The sequence below is a fragment of the Poecilia formosa genome, unplaced genomic scaffold (assembly GCF_000485575.1).
Source record: "Poecilia formosa unplaced genomic scaffold, Poecilia_formosa-5.1.2 Scaffold26, whole genome shotgun sequence".
Lineage (NCBI taxonomy): Eukaryota > Metazoa > Chordata > Actinopteri > Cyprinodontiformes > Poeciliidae > Poecilia > Poecilia formosa.
The window spans coordinates 1,650,783-1,669,524 of NW_006799965.1; the positions used below are offsets into that span (position 1 = coordinate 1,650,783).

General features: G+C 41.3%; 1 protein-coding gene across 4 annotated transcripts in view; it reads left to right on the forward strand.

The window, feature by feature from the left end:
- LOC103135664 (collagen alpha-1(XXIII) chain-like) overlaps positions 1 to 18,742 on the forward strand; it is a 157,922-nt gene that overhangs the window by 135,832 nt on the left and 3,348 nt on the right. For 2 of the 4 annotated variants that reach the window (XM_016669595.1, XM_016669596.1), the window contains exons 3-19: positions 299 to 325; positions 1,097 to 1,123; positions 7,949 to 8,023; positions 9,194 to 9,301; positions 12,864 to 12,890; positions 12,993 to 13,019; positions 13,119 to 13,172; positions 13,259 to 13,318; positions 13,413 to 13,457; positions 13,557 to 13,634; positions 13,787 to 13,810; positions 16,805 to 16,849; positions 17,268 to 17,312; positions 17,443 to 17,523; positions 17,617 to 17,670; positions 18,487 to 18,561; positions 18,637 to 18,663. In XM_016669595.1, the coding sequence (XP_016525081.1) occupies positions 299 to 325; positions 1,097 to 1,123; positions 7,949 to 8,023; positions 9,194 to 9,301; positions 12,864 to 12,890; positions 12,993 to 13,019; positions 13,119 to 13,172; positions 13,259 to 13,318; positions 13,413 to 13,457; positions 13,557 to 13,634; positions 13,787 to 13,810; positions 16,805 to 16,849; positions 17,268 to 17,312; positions 17,443 to 17,523; positions 17,617 to 17,670; positions 18,487 to 18,561; positions 18,637 to 18,663 (879 nt within the window). Of the gene's footprint in view, positions 1 to 298; positions 326 to 1,096; positions 1,124 to 7,589; positions 7,647 to 7,948; positions 8,024 to 9,193; positions 9,302 to 12,863; positions 12,891 to 12,992; positions 13,020 to 13,118; positions 13,173 to 13,258; positions 13,319 to 13,412; positions 13,458 to 13,556; positions 13,635 to 13,786; positions 13,811 to 16,804; positions 16,850 to 17,267; positions 17,313 to 17,442; positions 17,524 to 17,616; positions 17,671 to 18,486; positions 18,562 to 18,636; positions 18,664 to 18,742 lie in introns of all 4 variants that reach the window. The other 2 variants (XM_016669597.1, XM_016669598.1) reach the window with 2 other exon arrangements.

Consider the following 18,742-nt stretch of genomic DNA (forward strand, 5'->3'; position numbering starts at 1 on the left):
TTCAGCTTCATCTCTCACCACATTTTTTAACTCCTGCATAAATACTTGAAAGATGTTTTTTTTTTTTGTTTTTTTGTTTTTTGTTTTTTTACTTCAAACAAGGAATTACATTCAGCAGAAAGCGGGTCGAGATTAAGCGATCTCCGTGACACGCATAATTAAGCGGTGTCGCCGTGTTGTCTTATTGCTTGATTTAATACCCTCTGCCTACGCCACGTAGAAGACGCAATGCGCTACGGTGCGTCACTGATTTATTTTCGCCAACTGTCTCTGATTATCTCTCTTATCTCTCCTGCAGGGCCTGCCCGGACCCAAGGGAGAGAAGGTATGCTCCAACTAGAGTTCCAGCTGTGCTTAGCTGGGCACTAACATTATTTTGTTTGCAAAGCCACAGAGACGCATGTAGCCTCTTGATTGCTCTAGAGACTTTCAAGTCTTTGCCGTTCACTGACTAAATGAGGAAAAAGATAACATATACTTCACCGAGAAGGTTTGCAGACCTTCCGTGAAGCTCGGTGATAGCCAGATGTTTTCCCGCTCTCCTTCCAGCTGAAGACGTTGGAAGTTTCTAGCGGTTTGAGGTTGGCATGTGCTTATCGATGCCCGCGCTCGTGCTGAAGCGCTTTTCTTTTGCCCTCAAGTGGCAGAGCTGCAGATAAGCAGAACAGGATCCATCAGGGCCGGACTCATCCACGTGCGTTCTCTCCAGCAGACAGATGATGTGAATGTTTTTTTAAATAAAAAAAGAAAACAGCTTTCCTTTGTGTCGTCGCAATAGCTGCTCAATAATGAGAGCGTGACCTTTCGGCCCTCATCAAAAAACAATCCTCACCCTGCACACACCCACTGTTACTACCCCGATCTCATCCTGTCCAACGAGTGTATCTGCGGCTTATCAAGTGACTTATCCAGTAAATGTTTACATCCCATTGTGGTTTGGACCGATGACCCTTGAGTTGCTTCCTTCCTATAAACACTATTTTAAGTAAGCTTGTCTGTCATTGCGGCACCACAGTAGCCCTTGAGTTATTAGCCGTTTGTACATTTACAATTCTGAGAACTACTGACAATTGTTATTTTCCTGTTTTTCTATCAGGGCGACCAAGGAGACATTGGGCCAAGGGTAAGTCACGATTTCTTATCATCTGTGAGAGATTGAATAACGTTTTTGGGGAAACGTTTCGCACAGTTTAGATGGTTCAGTTGTTGCATAGTTTTGTTTTGTTTCTTTTTGTTTTTGTGAAATAGTTCTTCAGTTCTTACCACAGACTATCAGTTGCATTTAGGTCTGTACTTTGACTGGGACGTTCTAACACATGAATATCCTTTGATTTAAACCACTCTGTTGCAGCTCAGGCTGTACGTTTAGGGTCACTATACAACTGGAAGACTAAGCTCTGCCCTGGTCTCAAGGCTTTTGTATCCTCTACAGAGCTTTTCTTCCAAAATGGCCCTGTATTAAACTCTGCCTGTTTTTCCGTCAACTCTTAGTCGCTAGTACATCTCTGCAGCCCCTCCACAGTTAGCATGAAATTCTTGGCTGGTTCTTGGAAATAACACTGTCCTTGCCTGGCTTGTAAGGTGGAATAGTCATGCCTTGGTTGATTTTCATCTGTGCCACACTCTGTATTAAATAGATCTCCGCGAGATGTTCAGAAGATGATTTTATAACCTTACTCTGCTCTAAACTTCTGCAAAACGTTGTCCCTGTGCTGAACCGTGTTCCTTGGTCTTCATTGTCCACTAATGTGAACTTCTGAAAATTTTATAGAGCAGCTGTACGTTAACTAACATTTATCACGCAGAAGAGAAATGTATTCATGTAAATAGTGACTTATGAAAGCAACTGGTTACAGACGTTTTTATTCAGATGTATTAGAGTAAAGACGATTTAAATGCACACAACACACTTCAGATCTTTGTTACACTCTACTTTGTTCTGTCACATGAAATCCAAATAAAGTACACCAAAATTTGCAGCTATGATTTGACAAAATATGTAAAGGTTCAATGGGGTTTTATACTTTTTCAAGGGACTGCGTGCATTTTGCTCTCTATATATAATATAAACTTAAAGTCACTGTCATATTAAGTTCAATACAGAGTTTTATACTATACGACTGTTTTACAATATACTAAAAAGTTTTCATCTTGTCCTCAAGGGAAATCAAATTTTGTAGGGTGGGACAGGATGTATGTTGGTGTACATTCCCAGTTTTCCAAGACATGGAAATCTAAGGCACTGAATAAAAGGCAACATGGGGTGGAGAGGATGATTTACCTTTGCAAACAGCTTGGAAGTTCGTCCCTGCCCATTAATCAGCAAACACAAACGTGAAACCCAGACTCCACGCTGTCTAAAAATAACTTTTATGGGTTATTTCCTGCAATCAAACATGCGAATAGAAAAAAAAAATATTTGGGATATCCTCATTGTCTTGAACTCCAAACAAGGATGAAAGGGAATACTTGACATTCACATACGATAAAAATATAGACATAAAACAAAGGCGTCCTATACAGGCAAAGGGGATCTTTAAGTACAAGACAGAAAGAAAGAAAGTGAGTAAGAGGAAAATAGACCCTTTTCATTTGTAGCCATTTAAAAATAGTCCTGAAGAAGCCTCATAAATAGCCTAACCTCCACAGCAGATGTAGATCATTTATGGTGACCTTCATTAAATGTCTGCAGTGGGAAAGTGTTTGTACCACAGAAGCGTTTAATCAAAGCTACACTGAAAAATGTTGAACTAAGTAATAAAAAATAAAGAACAAAGACATGATTACCTAAGCACTGTGGTGGGAGTGTGGTGGTTTAAAGCTGCTTAATTTACAAATAAACATTTATTGGTGAAAAGGCTGTCAAGGCTAAAATTAATCTAAATCTGGCTGAAGAGTTTATTTTTATATCCTGATATTAGACATCAAGTACGATGACTCAGTTCAACTTAACTTTGAAATAAGCAGCAGCTAAACCTTGTGTGGTTATTGTGTTTCTTCTTTTTGTGGAAATTCAACTTAATTGACCCAAAATGGAAAACTATATTATGTTTCTCTCTTCGTCTAGAGACAATTTTATAAAGATAACGTGAGGAAATCTGCTAAAGTCTAACAGGAGATTAACCTTTTTGCCTAGAATAAGTCATAACACAATAATAGTTCCACCTCAAAACCAAGAAAAATAAGAAAATAAAAATAATAATCATTAGTCATTCAAAGCCCAGCTTTGGTGGTGATATAAAATATTCATAAGAAAAGATAACTGCTTGTGGATTCATCATTTTTTATGTAGAATTAAAAATCTACTAATTAATCAATGAAAACTTTCTTAAAACATTTCTTCTTTTTTTCAAGAAGCATTTGCATTCGCTAGCATCATAGAAGGTTTAAGGCTTAAACATTTTTGAAGTTTATTACAATCCTGCACCTGTGTTAAATAGTTATTTCGCAATAGCAGAATGTGTCCACCTACTCGAAAAGGTTTAGAAAGGGAAAGTCTGAGTAATGAGTTAAACTGAAACCAGACAAAGTAACAGACCATCAAAAAGAGGAAATCACAGTTAAGGGAGCAGAAATTTGCCATCTTTTGGGGGTTAAGGACTGAATAAAACATAACAAACAGCTTGAGCAATCTGGGCCTGGATGAAGAAATAATATTAAAAACAATTATTTTCATCATGACTGTGTCTGTCCACGTTGCTTTTAGCAGTCCCTCAAAGTCATCTGGTAGTTAAGAAAGAAAAAGTGTGTTTTTCTTGTGTGGCTCACTCCTTGGATGAGCTGCCTACGTCTCCTCAGCCAGAAATGAGGAAATGATGCAATGAGAGAATGATGGAAACATTTGAACATCCCCATCAAAACTCAATTGTTGGAAAAGAGTGCCAAAGTTGCTATCCACTTTCAACTTTTTTATTTTTTTTTTTTACATAATCAAATAACTTTCCTTATGCATTCGGTCTGTGTTTTCTTTTTGCGTTTGTGATATTAGCTTAGTATCTACGGGAAATATGTAATTATCTATAATTTCGTCCAGTGTGGTTTGAAAATAAAACTGTTTCTGTACAACGCAAAGCGGTAAATATTAGATTCTGTTCGGACGGTCACATACATCCTGGGTATGTTCATCCTTAGGAAAAATAGATCAGATTGCCGTTTCTGTGCAAGAAAGGTTTCTTGTCTGTGTGGGGAACACACACAGTAGGTGTCTTCTTGACCAATGAAGCTGTCTTTCCTTTGCTTTAAAACTCAAACTTCAAATATAGAGTTCTTCTTATCGACATGTTTATGCTATGATTAATGATAATAACATTATTTTTACTTAATCTCCATTAATAGCCTAGCCTAGACCTAAATCTAATTGAGAATTTGTAGCAGCTACAGGAAATATGAGACTTATCCCCAATCAACTTGTTCAAAATGCAGAAAAAAATTGGTGAATATAAGCACACGCCACAATGTTCCTCATTCTTATGCACCGTTTTCCTTCCTCTTCATAGCCATTCATTACTTTATGTTGCTTTTAGCTCGTGAAATTCCAACAAAACACGTGGCAGTTTGTATAAAGTGACAAATTGTGAAGAAGGTCAAGAGGTTTGAACATTTAGCAAAACACACAGTGAGTGCGCTGGAAGCACAAAGTGGTTACTGTGTTATAGCAGAGCTGAAACTGAGTGGACATTTGCAAAGCTTGCCCAGTGGAAAGATATTTTATGATGCGATTCTGAAACATTGCAGGAATTCCTGATTTCAATCAGGACGTAGGCCATTACATTTTCCTACCTATGCATTTTTGATTCTGAGGCAATAACTCAAAATATTTTTGGCATTCCCTGTTGGTAGTTTTTCCAAACGGTGAATATTGCTCTTGGCCGAGGCCTCTCTTGCTTTGATGCCTTTGGATAAGTCTGCAGTTCCCCAAAACCTCAGGACATTGCTTGGAAACACATGCTCGACTCAAAACAAACGCCGTGAGTGATTCCTCCATGTGGAGTTTCATGGATAAACCTTAATATGAAAGCAAGTAAGAGCTTCTTGATTTGTGCTGCGTAGGGAGTTTTCTTTTTTCTTTTTAGTATTATTCCAGCATAAGCTCAGTTATCACTTTGCCCTTTTTTTGACAGTGAGCTCTGCTTCACCTCTGAACTTTTCAGGATGAAGGAATACATGTGAAAACAGGAAGCGCCCATGAATCTCTGTCAACCTGTGACTTCCTGTCGATCCATCATGTTCAGAGCTATCATCGGGCAGACCCTGGTCACAAACGCAGGAAACGAGGCGCATTAAGCCCAAATCGGCTGTTGTAGAACCACCAAAATACAAAAGGATGTGCAGTTTTTGCATCTTTCTCTATCTCTAAGAAAACCTTTATCAAAAGGAAGCCTGAAGATATCCATATCTTCCAGTTTATTCATAGAAGACACTGTCGCTGCACCTTTGGGTTCATCTGACCATTCTGTTGTCGAGCACAAGTCGCGAGCATCCACAGCCAAAATTCTCTCTTTGCCTCCCTTGAAACAGCAGTAAAAAAATTCAACTTGAAGCCGGACTCCGAGGGGTAATGTCTGTTTTTCTTGGTTTTTCTGATGGGAATGAGCTAAAGGCGATCCCCGCTGTGAAACAGCCTCCTCTGTTATGAGACGTTTAAAGAGGCATATGTGGTCTTCATGGTGGGAGCGGTGTAAATGAGTGAATGTGACAAAGGGGAAAAGAGGAGTATATAGGCATGAAGAGGAGGAGGGAGCATTTCGTGGTCTCGGTGGGGGGGGGTGACCTCAGCAGTCCGGCGCTCGTCGTTAGCAGAAACTTCTCCAGCAGACTTCCCTTCCTTCTGCCGCTCCTCGCTCCCCGCTGTTCCTCCCTCTCCCTCTCCAAGACCGACCTCCTCATCACGTCTCTCCATCCGCCCTGCACCCCGCTCGTGTTTTTGCGGGAGCTCAACCAGGGAGGCTCAAAGCTCTGTGGCGGCAGACAAACTCTGCTCCTTTCAGCTTGACAGACAATCAACACAATTACTGTCTGTTGACTGGAAAGAGCCAAGCCACCTCTGTTTGGGTTGGGAAAGATGGGAAGCCATTCCACAGAGCACACGTACACATTCACCGAGAAATACAGCCTTGGATGGATGACTGAGGCATAAATTTCAAAGGGGCAAAGGTTGCAGTTTGCAGATTTTTACCGTTTCGTCCTAATAAAATGCACATGCAACGCATTTTAAAGGAGCTTCTTCACATTCTGTCACATTCCAACCACAAAGTCCAGTGAATCTCATAGGGACATTGTGCAATAAATGAAGACAAAGTAGTGCGTAGATGGGAAGAGGAAGGAAAGACTTGCATTTTATTTTCTGCTTTATTTTAATCCTGTTCACTTTGATACCCCTAAATAAAATCCAGTGTAACCAAATACCCTCAGAAGTCATGAAGATAGTAATTAAAGTCCACCAGTGTGTAATTTAGTCTCAGTATAAATGCAGCTGTTACATTAAAGCCTAGAGCCAAAGAGAGGTCTGTCACAGAACATTAGTGAAACAGCATCACAAAGACCATGGGACACAGGAAAAAGTTGTGAAGAAGTTTAAAGTCGGGTGAGGTTATAAAAAAAATAAAAATATCCCGAGCTTTGAATGTCCCACGAAGCCCAGGTCGTCCATCTGATCTGAAAAGACTGGCAAGAAGAGCGTTAATCAGAAGAGCAGTTAAGCATGATGACCCTGGATTAGCTGGAGGCCTTTATGAAGGAGTGGGACACAGAAGAAGGTGCTCTGGTCAGACGATACCAAAAAATAAATGATATGGTGTGGAAAACCCACACCGAACATCGTTCTGATCGTCACAACCTCAAGGTGAAACTGTGCAGTGGCAGCATCATGCTATGAGGCACTTTTTGTCTTTTTTAACAGGTCAGAGTTCATTAGATGGTAGGATGAGCCAAACGCAAGGCAATTCTGAAAGAAAACTTTTTAAAGAACGTCTAATCAATTAATTGCGTGATAAATTAAAATGAACTCAATAATTTTCATTCTGATAATATTTTTTGAAGTGATTTTTTTTTGTTTGCAGAAACTTCATAATCCATTTTATTTATGGTTTCAGTTGGGTGTGTGTGTGTGTTTTATTTCCTTTTAATTTGTTATGTTTTATTTTTGGATATTTGAAACGTCTTCCAGTTCCAGTGTTGAGTGTTCTGTACAACATTAAAGATTTTCAGCCTCAGAAAGGGCAAATTTGCACTATCTTGCCATTATCAATATATTATTTCAAAAAGGTCTCAAAAGGACAATGTTATCGTTTATCTCAATATTTTCTTGGACAAATTATTGTCAAACGTTTTGTTTTACATGTTTTCAACTCAGGAGGGTTCAATGCACATTCATGGCATGTTTTTTTTTTGTTTTTTTTTTCTTAGTGTAAAAAAAAATCCTTTTTAAAAAATGCACTATTCACACACGCTGACATTTGTTGTTTTTGCATATCAAACTGCGAATACGCTGAAGGAGCACGAACGTCGCATCTGCAGGACGATGTTTCTTGTCAAAGATTGCCAGCGCTGCTTTGTGAGTTGTTGTTCACTGTGCGACTTCCTCTCCTCAGGGTCCTCCGACCTACAGCACATACGCAGGTCTGCACAGTAATCAGATCGCTGTCAAGGTTTGTTACTCCCGCTGTAACGTTCCATAATCCTCCCAGCAGCCACCTCTCGCCGCCCGCTGCACATCTGTCACTGTCTCTGCAGAGAGAAGATCGCGTCGCTCCTCTTCTCAGCTTTTTTCTTCTGCAGTCTGCTGGAGTTTGACTCCTCGGTTTTCTCCTGCAGCGGCCTAATTCTCCTTTGCGCCCGGACTCCCGGTTTAACACAAATTTCCAAATTTCTCTGCCCATTTATCTCTGTTTCTCTCTTCTCTCTCGTTCTCTTTTCCCTTATCCTCAACTGCACATCTGTTGCGCCTCAGATGGTTTTCCCCCGATATGATCACGGCTTTCTCGCTGGAGAGCAGTCCAGCAGCTTTCAGAGACGCTTTCTGAAGGTAGACCTCTACTAAAAGGCATGTGCTTCCTCTTTTAACTCTTTAACCCGCCTCTCGTTTGCATGCGCTAATTGAATTATTTCTGTTGTTTTTTGCTCCTTTTGGTTCTGTTACGCGTAATAAATTTATGTTTGTTTGATTTTTGTCGTAATTTGATTGTGCTGTTCTTTGCTTCTTCTTTTTTTTTTTCTTTAACCATAATAGTGAAGCAAAGATTTTTTTTTATTTTTTTAGAGCAACTGGGATGAATAAATAAGTTTTAATTGTCTAAATTTGACTGAAACTCTGTCAGTTCTTAAAAAAAACTATCAGAATGCACATTTATCTAAAAGATCTGCAGCTAATTTCCTTTCTGTTTTGTTGGACGGCTTCAACAAAAACAGATAAAATCACTGACAAAATACATTTCTCCAATTACCATGACTTGAATCACCACTTGACTCGCCTCAACAAAGCAAACCATAACGCTCCAGATGGGTGTAGAGAAAGTGTCTCCACTATAATTTTCAGAAACTTTAGGAACATTAATGGTTTTCCGTTCTCAACACAAATGGGAAATATGCATCAGATGAGGTTGTCAAAATGCTTTTTATTTGGAATAACACAGTAAACAAATTATTTTTTTTTTTTGACAAACAAGACTGTTTCTTTTAAGCTTAATATGAAAATAAACCCTAAAATATAAATCAGATCAGACTGGATGTTTCGCTGTGTGACAAAATATCCGTTTGACTCAAAGAAGAACCTGACTCATTCAGACAAAGTTTGACTCTCAATTTTAGGGAGATAAATCAAATTATTCAATGTGAGATTATTCTACTGTGACACACGTCGAATTTATTTTAGGCCATATCATGCATGCATCTTTGCTATGGGTGTCATTTTATAGAATAAAACCTGACCTACCTAAAGCCATGTTGTCAGGTGACGATCTGTGTCTGCTGCCACCACCTGGCCAAACATGCTAAATGCACCTCTGAGTATTTTGAATTACTGCCTGAGATAAAGTGAATTTCTAATTTGTTTTCGTCGTCATTCTCCACACTTTGTTTTGCTTGCATATAAAAGTGACTCGGTGTGACCGAAAGTTGTGCTTTACTTTTCTGTGAATCAAAAACATAGTTTCTCTAATACCCACTCTTCTTTTTATGTGATTGTCACTTTCATCAGGGTGATCAAGGCCAAGCTGGACCCGCCGGACCTCCCGGTCCTCCTGGGCCTCCTGGCGCCCGTGGGCCCCCAGGAAACACCGGGAAGGATGGGCCTGGTGGAGAGCCGGTAAGGGCATCCCGAGGGTGCAGGAAGCTCCTTTTTACTCCACGTTGCAGAGTGCTCATCAGTCGCTCTGCTCACATCTCACTAAGGTTGCACCGCAAACACCAAGCTCTGTGTCAGTCTGTCACTTGGGGTAAGGGTCTTCTCTGTAAAAAGCACTTGAACCCCAAACCTCATTCTTCTGCATTAGCCTGTGAGCTGTGGTTTACCTAGAAGAAGAAATAAACCTCCCAAAATAGCAACTCTCCTTCAAACCTCATCTGTTTTGCATAAGTCAGCAGCCGCAAAGTTCTCCAAAACACGCCGCTTTCTCCCACCACCGTGTTGCCGTGCACACTGAAACAGATACGGCGCTGCGGTGAGTTCACGGGCAGTTTGCTGGCCGCGGGAAACAATAGCGGGCTCCTCGTCCGAGGCACTTTCTGTTGCTCAGAATTAAGTCTGTGCCCCACAGCGTTCCACTGATCCGCCGTGGCAGCGTCAAGCTGCGGTTCCTGAGGGGAGAAAGTTTCAGGGGTTTTTTTTTTTCTGTTTATCTATTTGAAGGAATAATAGTCGCGTTACTCTCATCTGGCGCTGGACTGCCACGGGCTGTACGTGAAAGATGTTGGTTTTGACTTGGGTGAGTTGAGAACACACGCTGAAGCGAACCGCAGAGAGCAGTCGGCTCGGCTCAAAAAGTGACAAAAACAGGCGGGCCGAACAAAAAGGGGGCCATCGTGTAACCCAGTTGACGGCGAATGGTCTTTTCAAGTTGATTAAAGGCGTTGCGAAACCCAAAACAGCAAAACAGAGTGGAGCTGAGAGCTGCTCCATGTTGTCGGCAGATGTTTCAGCGGGAGTGAGCAGGAGAAAGTGAGGAAGCCCGCCGACATGGGTGTCCTCTTAACACCTGATGCTTGCAAACGTACCCATATCCGTAGAAACCCATTTATTTTGCACCCTGTAATTTGGTGCCAGCCCAAACTATTACAAAATTGTAAAGAGAAAAAATTATATTCATTTAGATTAGTAACAAATAGATCATTTGTAAACACTCAATACTTTTTGGCCCTGCTTCTGATTCTCCATTTGGCCTTCATCTCAGTCTCAGGTCTTTTATGGCCTCTTAAGACGTTTTCTTCCAGGGTTGCTCTGAAATTAGCACAATACATCTTCCCATCCAATCACAACAACTTGTTTGTGCTTCTGAAGAAAAGAAAACCCTTCTTTCAACAGCTTTAACAACTGAGCTGTGGATCTCTGCAGCTCCTGCAGAGTAAACTCTTGGCGTCTCCTCTGCTTTTGATATTGTTTTATTGTCTTACCTCGCATCAAACTTCTTCCCCACAGCCTCATCCCTGAGCTGCCTGGAAAAATGTGGAAAAACAAGACACTTTAGAAGGGAGTTTCGGTTTAATATGGGAATCAATTTCGCAGCTTTCGAATTTGAATAATGTGAGATTTGCCCTAGCGGCTTAATTCAAAGCCTACATAAATTCCGGCCTCCGTAATCAAGAACCCATCTGACATCTGAACCGGGGCTCTGTTCTGTACTCGAGATAAAAAGCGCTGTTCAGAAATTATTTGCAACGGCGATTTGTTTCCCGCTGCTGTGCGGGGCAGATCAAACGATGGGGCCGAGGTAAGAGGGGTGGGAAGAGAGGTTAAAAGACGGCAGGAGGATGGAAACAGAACCGGACCACAGGGCAGCTCGGTGCATCTGGATGACAGTTTGTATGCGCAGGCAGAGCGCAAGAAGAGGAGAAACACCTGGGAAATGTCTTAGTAGCCCCTGCAAAATTTTGTAAAATATGACAGCTAAATGGAAAGTTAATGCCCTCCGATGTATATGCATTTATGTGAGTGCACTGAGAGATCAAGTAAACACCACTCCTTGATTGCAGTGTGTGCGTGTGTGGCTCGTTTCGAGAACGAGTTTTAGCTCAGATTTCCTCTAAGTTTCCTTTGTAACGGATGACTTCACAGCAGACATTTAGCCGTCCACCTGGTCCCCGCAAACAGCCGATAAGTCTGTTTAACTAAATGAGCCAAATCGCTGATGGACAGATGGAGAAAGACATGAAAGCTGACATGAAGCGTGGGTGTTTGATGTTGTTTGGAGCCGCAGCTCATTGCATCACATGCAGACTCCGGGGCTTCAAATTCAATCGTTGTATTTGCTAAAGAGGAAATGAAAAAGGAGTTTTTTTCCTGCATTAAAAAGCAGAGTGGTTGAGCAAATGAAGAAATCACTGTTAGTATGAGAAGCTAGCAAAAAAAGATCAATCACTTCACTATGGGAAGGAAGGAATGTCCTTATTCTGCATATCAAAGAGTTTACTGATTTACTCCTTTTGACATATTTAATCCTTTTACTTGCTTTTTACTGTCACTGATCTCTCTGCTTTTATCTATCAGTACCAGAAAAACTAGATATTTCAATCTATCACAGTGTGTGACAGTTTCTGTGAAACATTTACATGCACTCATCATGGCATGGATGTTTTAATGATTCGCTTGAACTTCTTTTAAGAGTGCAACAATTGTACAGCAAACGGCTGTGAGGAATTTCAAACCCAGAACACCAGTCAGCAGTGCAGCGAAAATCGTTCACACAAGTTGAAATATACACACACCCTGACTGACACCTGGTTGAATGTTTCAATAAGAAGCTGTTATCGCCAGGAATGAGGCAGGAAGCTTAGCCACTTTTCTTATCGGAGTCGGTGGAAATTAGTTTAATCGGCTCGAATTGAGGATAGTGGTAACACTGTTCCAGACACTTTACACTAGCCAGCTTTATCTGCTTTAAAATAAGCTTTGATGTGTTTCTTCTTCTTCTTTTTTTATTTATTTATTTTATTTTTTATTTTTTTAACTTCAAGTTGTGTCCAAGTTTTTATTGCCTTGCTCCTGATTTGAGGTGAAATGGAAGGCTTGCTTTCCAGATTCGCACTATGATGCTGCCATCACCGTGCTTGGTAGTCGGTGCTTTTTAGGTTGGAAAAAGTCAGAGCTTGACAACTCCAAGCATTGCCTCCTCCCATATAGCTGAACCTGTGTCTCCTCCGACCGTAAAACAAATTAGTTTTGTTTTAGGAATTTGTTTTTGTTAACTGTTCACATAGTTAGTATCACAAAATCTAGAATTCACCTTTGTGGATCTTTGCTAGGTCCCTTTGTCTTCTCCATCATCCTGATTTATTGGTCAGTTTAGTGATTGCTGTCAAAGAAATGACTTTTATTGCAAAGAGCATCTACCAGCTGCAGCCACTCATGATCACTCATTCAGCAACGCTTATTCACAGACTGCATGTATCTATCTACTACAGCCTAGTGTGTAGGATTTTGTATGGATTATAAACATAAATTATCATTTAAATCCTACTCCAATCAAGAGCAGTTCAAATAGATCAATGAAAGCTTAAATCTTCTCTGACATTCAAGTCATTTTGAGTGCAAATAAACCTCTGACACAGCTGGACTTCCTTTAAGGCCTTAGTCCACACTGACATCTAGTGGCCAAACTCTTGCAGTAACTCATTTCTTGCCTCACGGAGTTTTTCCTCTGTTTCCTCCTCAGGGTTTGCCGGGTCGGGATGGTGTTGAGGTGAGAGTAGTTCATCATTTTTTATGTTTCCAAAAACTGACTTTTTTTTCTGTATCTGATTTATTTATTTGTTTTTGTTTTTGTTTTGTTTTTTTACTTCAGGGACCGCAGGGACCGCCTGGGAAACCGGTAAAGTTTAAGAATCAGTTACCCACCTGGACTCCTCTGACTTATTTTCGCTGCTAAGCTTTTCACTCTTTACATTCATTAAAATCTGCTGACTGGCAGGGAGAAGATGGAGAGCCTGGCTATCCAGGAGTGCAGGGCCCTCCAGGGCAGAGGGTATAATTAGCTATTCACAAAGTTAGTCTCACAATTTTTAAAATGTTCTTAACACATTACTTATGGTTCTTCTTGTAATTCCCCAGGGGGAGCCAGGTATGGGAGAGAAAGGAGAAAGAGGCATGGATGGAGTCCCAGGATTAAAGGTAAAATTAATCTGAAGTGGTTTTACGGCAAAGCTTACAGTCACAGTTATGATGCATGATATGTCACTTGACGTGACCTTTGCTCCCCACACAGGGCGATAAAGGAGAAGCGGGAGAACAAGGACCACAGGGACCCATGGTGTGTTTTCATTTACAACATAAATCCACAATATTTACTCTGTTTTTGTTGCCAGGTATGTAAATGATATGCATTTATCGTTTCAAACCCCTGCTGCAGGGCTATCCCGGTGAAAAGGGCTCTGCCGGCTCCTCAGATATTGTCGATTTCAACGGGAAGCTCCTAGATGCCTTCCAGGTGAGTTTAATCTTCTAAACTTAGCACCGAATCCCACAATAGGGCTCAGGGAAACCTAAGCTTACGCGAAAGCCTTTGTAGTAGGAAATAAATCTTGAGTATTTCAGCCAGAGACCTCTAAAGTGAACCGCCTTGCTGTCTCTTCTTGACAGGCCATCAAAACCATCAGCGTTTCGGTAATCCGCTGCTGTTGCTGCATGGTTTTTGGTGGCGTGACGAGTCACTAACACCACTCTACGTGCCTGCATTGGCACAGACCTTGTGCGTTCCCCCCCCCCCCCCCTGCCCCTCGCACCACACCTGCCTCAACAGTCGTCTCTGTGTGTATATTGTGTCCAGATTTTTGCGACATCAGATGTATTAGATGTCACATCTGAAGAGACTCTCTGAACGCCGGGGTCTGTTGCGTTCTGGTGCTTTCCGTCCTCGTCTGGGAGGCAACGCGCAGCCACAGTTGATACATCGCAGCTGTGTTGTTCCATCAGATAACGTGTAGCCCGAAGGCATTCGTTTAACCGTGCGGAACGGTCCGCAGGGCTCGCCTCAGCGTTTTGAGTTGTGTGAATGTTACTGGCGGGCAGCATGGCGTGCTTTCTCTGGTACTGGCATTTTCCCATGCGGCGCTTTTCATGCGTCTTCACGTTCGCTGAACTTCTTGTCTTGTTGCAACCGCAAGCTTTATGTGTTTCATTATGCTACAGATCAACAGTGTTGTCTGCAGCTGTGAAGTAAAAGGATGCATAAGACAAAATTAGTTTTTCTCTTTTTTGATTTTTATACGTAAAAATCTGTGTTTGGCCCCACTGAGTCAGTAAGGCGTATAAATGGAAACACCTTGCGCTGCAATTACAGCGTGAATCTATCGGCTTTTTTACATCGAGAAGCTGAAATCTGTGCTTTTTTTTTTCCCCTAAATACTTCTGACCAGACTCAAAGCGTTTATGAACGTCTCTTTTCATTTCTTGCCTTTTCTTGCTTTGTGTTTACCTTTGTGCCGTGAAAGTGACACACCTGTCTCAAGTCGTTTAAGCCCTCTAACCAGATCACCTGTTCCTGCTAAAGGAAACAGGCCCACAGCATGGCACTTCCACTGCCGTGTTTCTTCCTGCAGATGGTGTGGAATTGTTTGAGTTTGTAGAGACACTAAACTATCTCTAGGCAAAAACATGTGTAATTTTGGTCTCATGTGACCATTACACGTTCTTCTTCTTCTGTTTATTTCATGCTAATGACACAAAGTAAGCAGTTAGAGACAGCCTCCCCACAGCATGACACTGCCGCCGCTGTGTTTCAGTGATCTGCAGTGTTGTTTTTTTTAACTTTCTCCCTGGTCTTTGGTCTTTTTGATGCTTCGTGTTCACTAATGGGAATTTCCCAAACCTTCAGACACCGGCTGGATGCATGTTGATACTAAAGTGTACACAAGTTAATTTTACCTTCCAAGCAGGAAACTTTAGTTGCTTGTATTAAATCGTATTTAGGGCGATGAGAGTTAAGATGATGAAATATAAATTCAAACACACACACACTTTTCAGATTTTTATTTGTAAAAAAAAATAATAATAAAAAAAATAATAATTGAAAAGCAAGTTCTTTTTTCCCTTCCAACTATTTCATGTTGGTTTATCACATTAAAAATATGAATGAAATACATAGGTCATAAAAAAAGTGCTCTGCGTAAACTCTTCCTGACAAGAGCAGGAAATTTTGATTAACAGTAGGAAGGGCAACTCCACACTCATTACAGTCACAGCTCTGCCCATATCCACTTGATCTCCATCCTGCCTCGTACCGGGGAATACATGCTACTGAAAGATGGCTATCTGCACTGTGGTGTTTGCATTTGATTAAAAGCTTGCATGAGCCAATTCCCTTTGGGTCCTGATCTCAAACCAAGTCACAGCCCAGCATCCTCAGATAGCTTCAAAACAGATGGTAGAAACACGAAATGAAGATCTTATCAGAAACCTCTCGTCAAAGAGGTTCAGTCTGCACACAAAGTCTGCTCACTGGGCCTCTGGCGGACCCTCTGAATGCTCATAATTCACTGGTCGGCCACCCATGTTGCATTTGATCCGTTCACTTTGTTTGTGTGAGGAGCGGGTTCTCGCGTTTCATCTGCGCTGATGAATTTGGTGTAAAGTAATGCCATAACGTTATTGGTTAGTCTCTGGTCCTCATTCTGCAGCTCTTTATATGATTGGTTGCCTGAGTAGAGCTCAGTAACCTCTGATGAAATACTGCAGATCAAATGGTGTCGCGTAAACATCTCTGGTTTCCCAGGATTTCACCGCTTTCGCGGAGTCAACAGAGGAAAAGGAGTAACACAGATCTGGGACGCAGATTGTTTTTTTTTTAATTATTATTATAACTCCTATTACTTCAAGATGGCCGAAGCCTTCAGAGGATGGAGTAACAAGTGTACGACTGCAGACGCAGAGATTAAGGGAGCGTGATTAAAGAGGCCTGCTACACGCAGCAGACAACACTGAGAGAATGTGGCAATCATGTGCGTGCTAATTCTTATCCAGCGTTACATAAAGTCCAATGGATGCTTGGCTTCCCCTGCCTTTTGCCTCAGTTTCCATCAAAACAATCAACAGCATGAAAAATGATGCAAGATTGTTGTGTTTTACAATTGCTGCTGGATGAAATGGCTTCAAGTTGTTCGCAATCAGCAAAGGATTTGTTTACTCCCCTATTTACAAGGAAAGTAATGAGGAGCAAACATATACATATTTTTCATATATATATATATATATATATAGAGAGAGAGAGAGAGAGAGAGAGAGAGAGAAAGAGAGAGAGGCTTTTTTTTATTGCCACATTTCCAACTCTTCATTGACCTCCGTCTTGTCCAGGAGGCTTTTGACCTTAACATATTAAGAGACTGCTGTTGTCAACACAAAACATCATTATCCTACCAACTAAGTCACTTAACATTTTTCAGTAAGACTGTTTAAAGACTGCTATTTACTAACAGGGTCACAGGATGTTAGCATTGTCTCTACAGAAGCTCGGCTGCATTCTCTCCACTTGTTTGAATGCAGCAAAAAAAAAAGGTTGTTGCAACTTTAAACTTAATTAATGTGAAGTAAAAATTAAACACATCCCGTCTGTCTGTCTGTCTGTCTGTCTGTCTGTCTGTCTGTCTGTCTGTCTGTCTCAAGGGCCCACCTGGACCACCAGGACCTCCTGGCCCTGCAGGGGAAAAGGTAAGTCAAGATGAAATCCTCATATGTTATAATATTAATATATCAGTATTCTGCTCTGAAAAGTGGCTGCATCTGTGTTAAAATGAGTCACCTGAAGGATGTCTGAGAGATTCTGATAAATATCCCCAAGTCAAGACGTGGGATGCTGAAAGAGTCCTAGCAAAGCTTTATGAATGATGAAATTAAAGCCAAAGGAGCTTTGTCAAAAAATATTATTTTGGGAGTGCGCACAATTTATGCACTTCATGTTTGTTTTTCCAGTGGAATTGCACCAAACCTAAAAAAGTATTTTAGGGTTAGGGATCTGAGCGCTTTTTAAGATCCACTTTAAACATTTATGCATCGATAAGCTCCCCTTAAGTTCACCAAATAACCAACGTTTGTGTCTCTCCTTTTTTTTTTTTTTTACCTAAATTAGGGAGAGCTTGGATTGCCTGGGCCCGCAGGGGTAGATGGAGAAAAGGTACAAACTATACACACATGCGGACTGGATGTTTTTCGAGAATTATCTACGTTTTTAGAGTCAGCGTAACATCTTCACTGAAGTTAAGATATTTAAAGTGGAATTCTGTTTCGGTGTCACGACCTTTCAGGGATCCAGAGGTGATTTGGGTGAAACGGGACCTCCTGGTGAGAGAGGAGAGAAAGGAGAGATGGGTCTGTCTGGACCTTCTGTAAGTCGTGACAGAAACAAGCTTTTTTGTTTTTCTCAAGAAAGGTTTCAAATGGTGAACAGTGAAAATAACCGTTGCCTCTGTGTGGATCAGGGGATGGACGGACAGAAGGGGGAAAAAGGAGACTGCCGGCTGGATGACAACCTGGTTAGTTTTTAACGCACACATGAACGCGCTGACGTTTCAGTCAAATTACCACAGACGTGAATTCAACTAATAGTTTCAAGCAATTATTTTTTTATTGCTTTATATATTCTAGTTAGGTTTAAAAATAACATTGAGTTTAAATACCTTAAACAGTCTCAAAAACATTAACACCTGCTGATTTCCCCCGTCGCCCCCCCACATTTTGTCACTTTGTGTCCCCTGATCCTCAGTATATTTTATGTTATTTGATAGACCAACACAAAGTAGTGAACATTTTTAAAGTGGGAGGGAAAATAGTTTTAAAAGTATGTTTCAGTAAAAAAAAGAAAGACAGAAAGAAAGAAAGAAAGAAAGAAAGAAAGAAAGAAAGAAAGAAAGAAAGAAAAAAAAAAGAAAGAAAGAAAACAGACATAAATTAGTGTGCAGCCCAAACAAATCATCTCAACACCTTTTCCGTTATTCTTTCCAAAAAATCTCAAGCACAGTCAGACTGGATGGAGAGCGTCTGCAAGCAGCGAATTTTAAGGCTTTTCATGGATTCTCATTTAGATTCAGTCTGGACTGGGTCATTCAAACACTTGAATGCCCTAAGATCAATCATTTGAAGCCTCTAACAGTTGTTTTTTTTTTTTTCCAAGGCTCATCCTGTTTTTAGCACCACCTCATCTCCTCATCAGCTTTTTGGGGGTTTTTTTTGCCGTAGAAACAAAAATGCTGTTACATCAGAGCTACGACTCAAAAACTCGAATCACATCTTGCTCTTGACGTAAACGTTAACAATCCCTCCCTCCTTTTTCTCACTTTTCTCCTCACCAGATTCAGATGATCTCTCAGCCGGGCCCTCCCGGTCCTCCGGGGCCTCCAGGAATTCCCGGGTCCCCAGGATCCATGGTGAGTATTTACATCCCACATCACCTGGACTCCTGCAGGCACGGACGCTGACGTTGTGTGATGTGTTTTTTCCAGGGTCTGCATGGCATGCCCGGTCCTAAGGTAAGCCTGAGATGCCTGTGTGCGTGCGTGCGTGCGTGCGTGCGTGCGTGCGTGCGTGCGTGCGTGCGTGCGTGCGTGC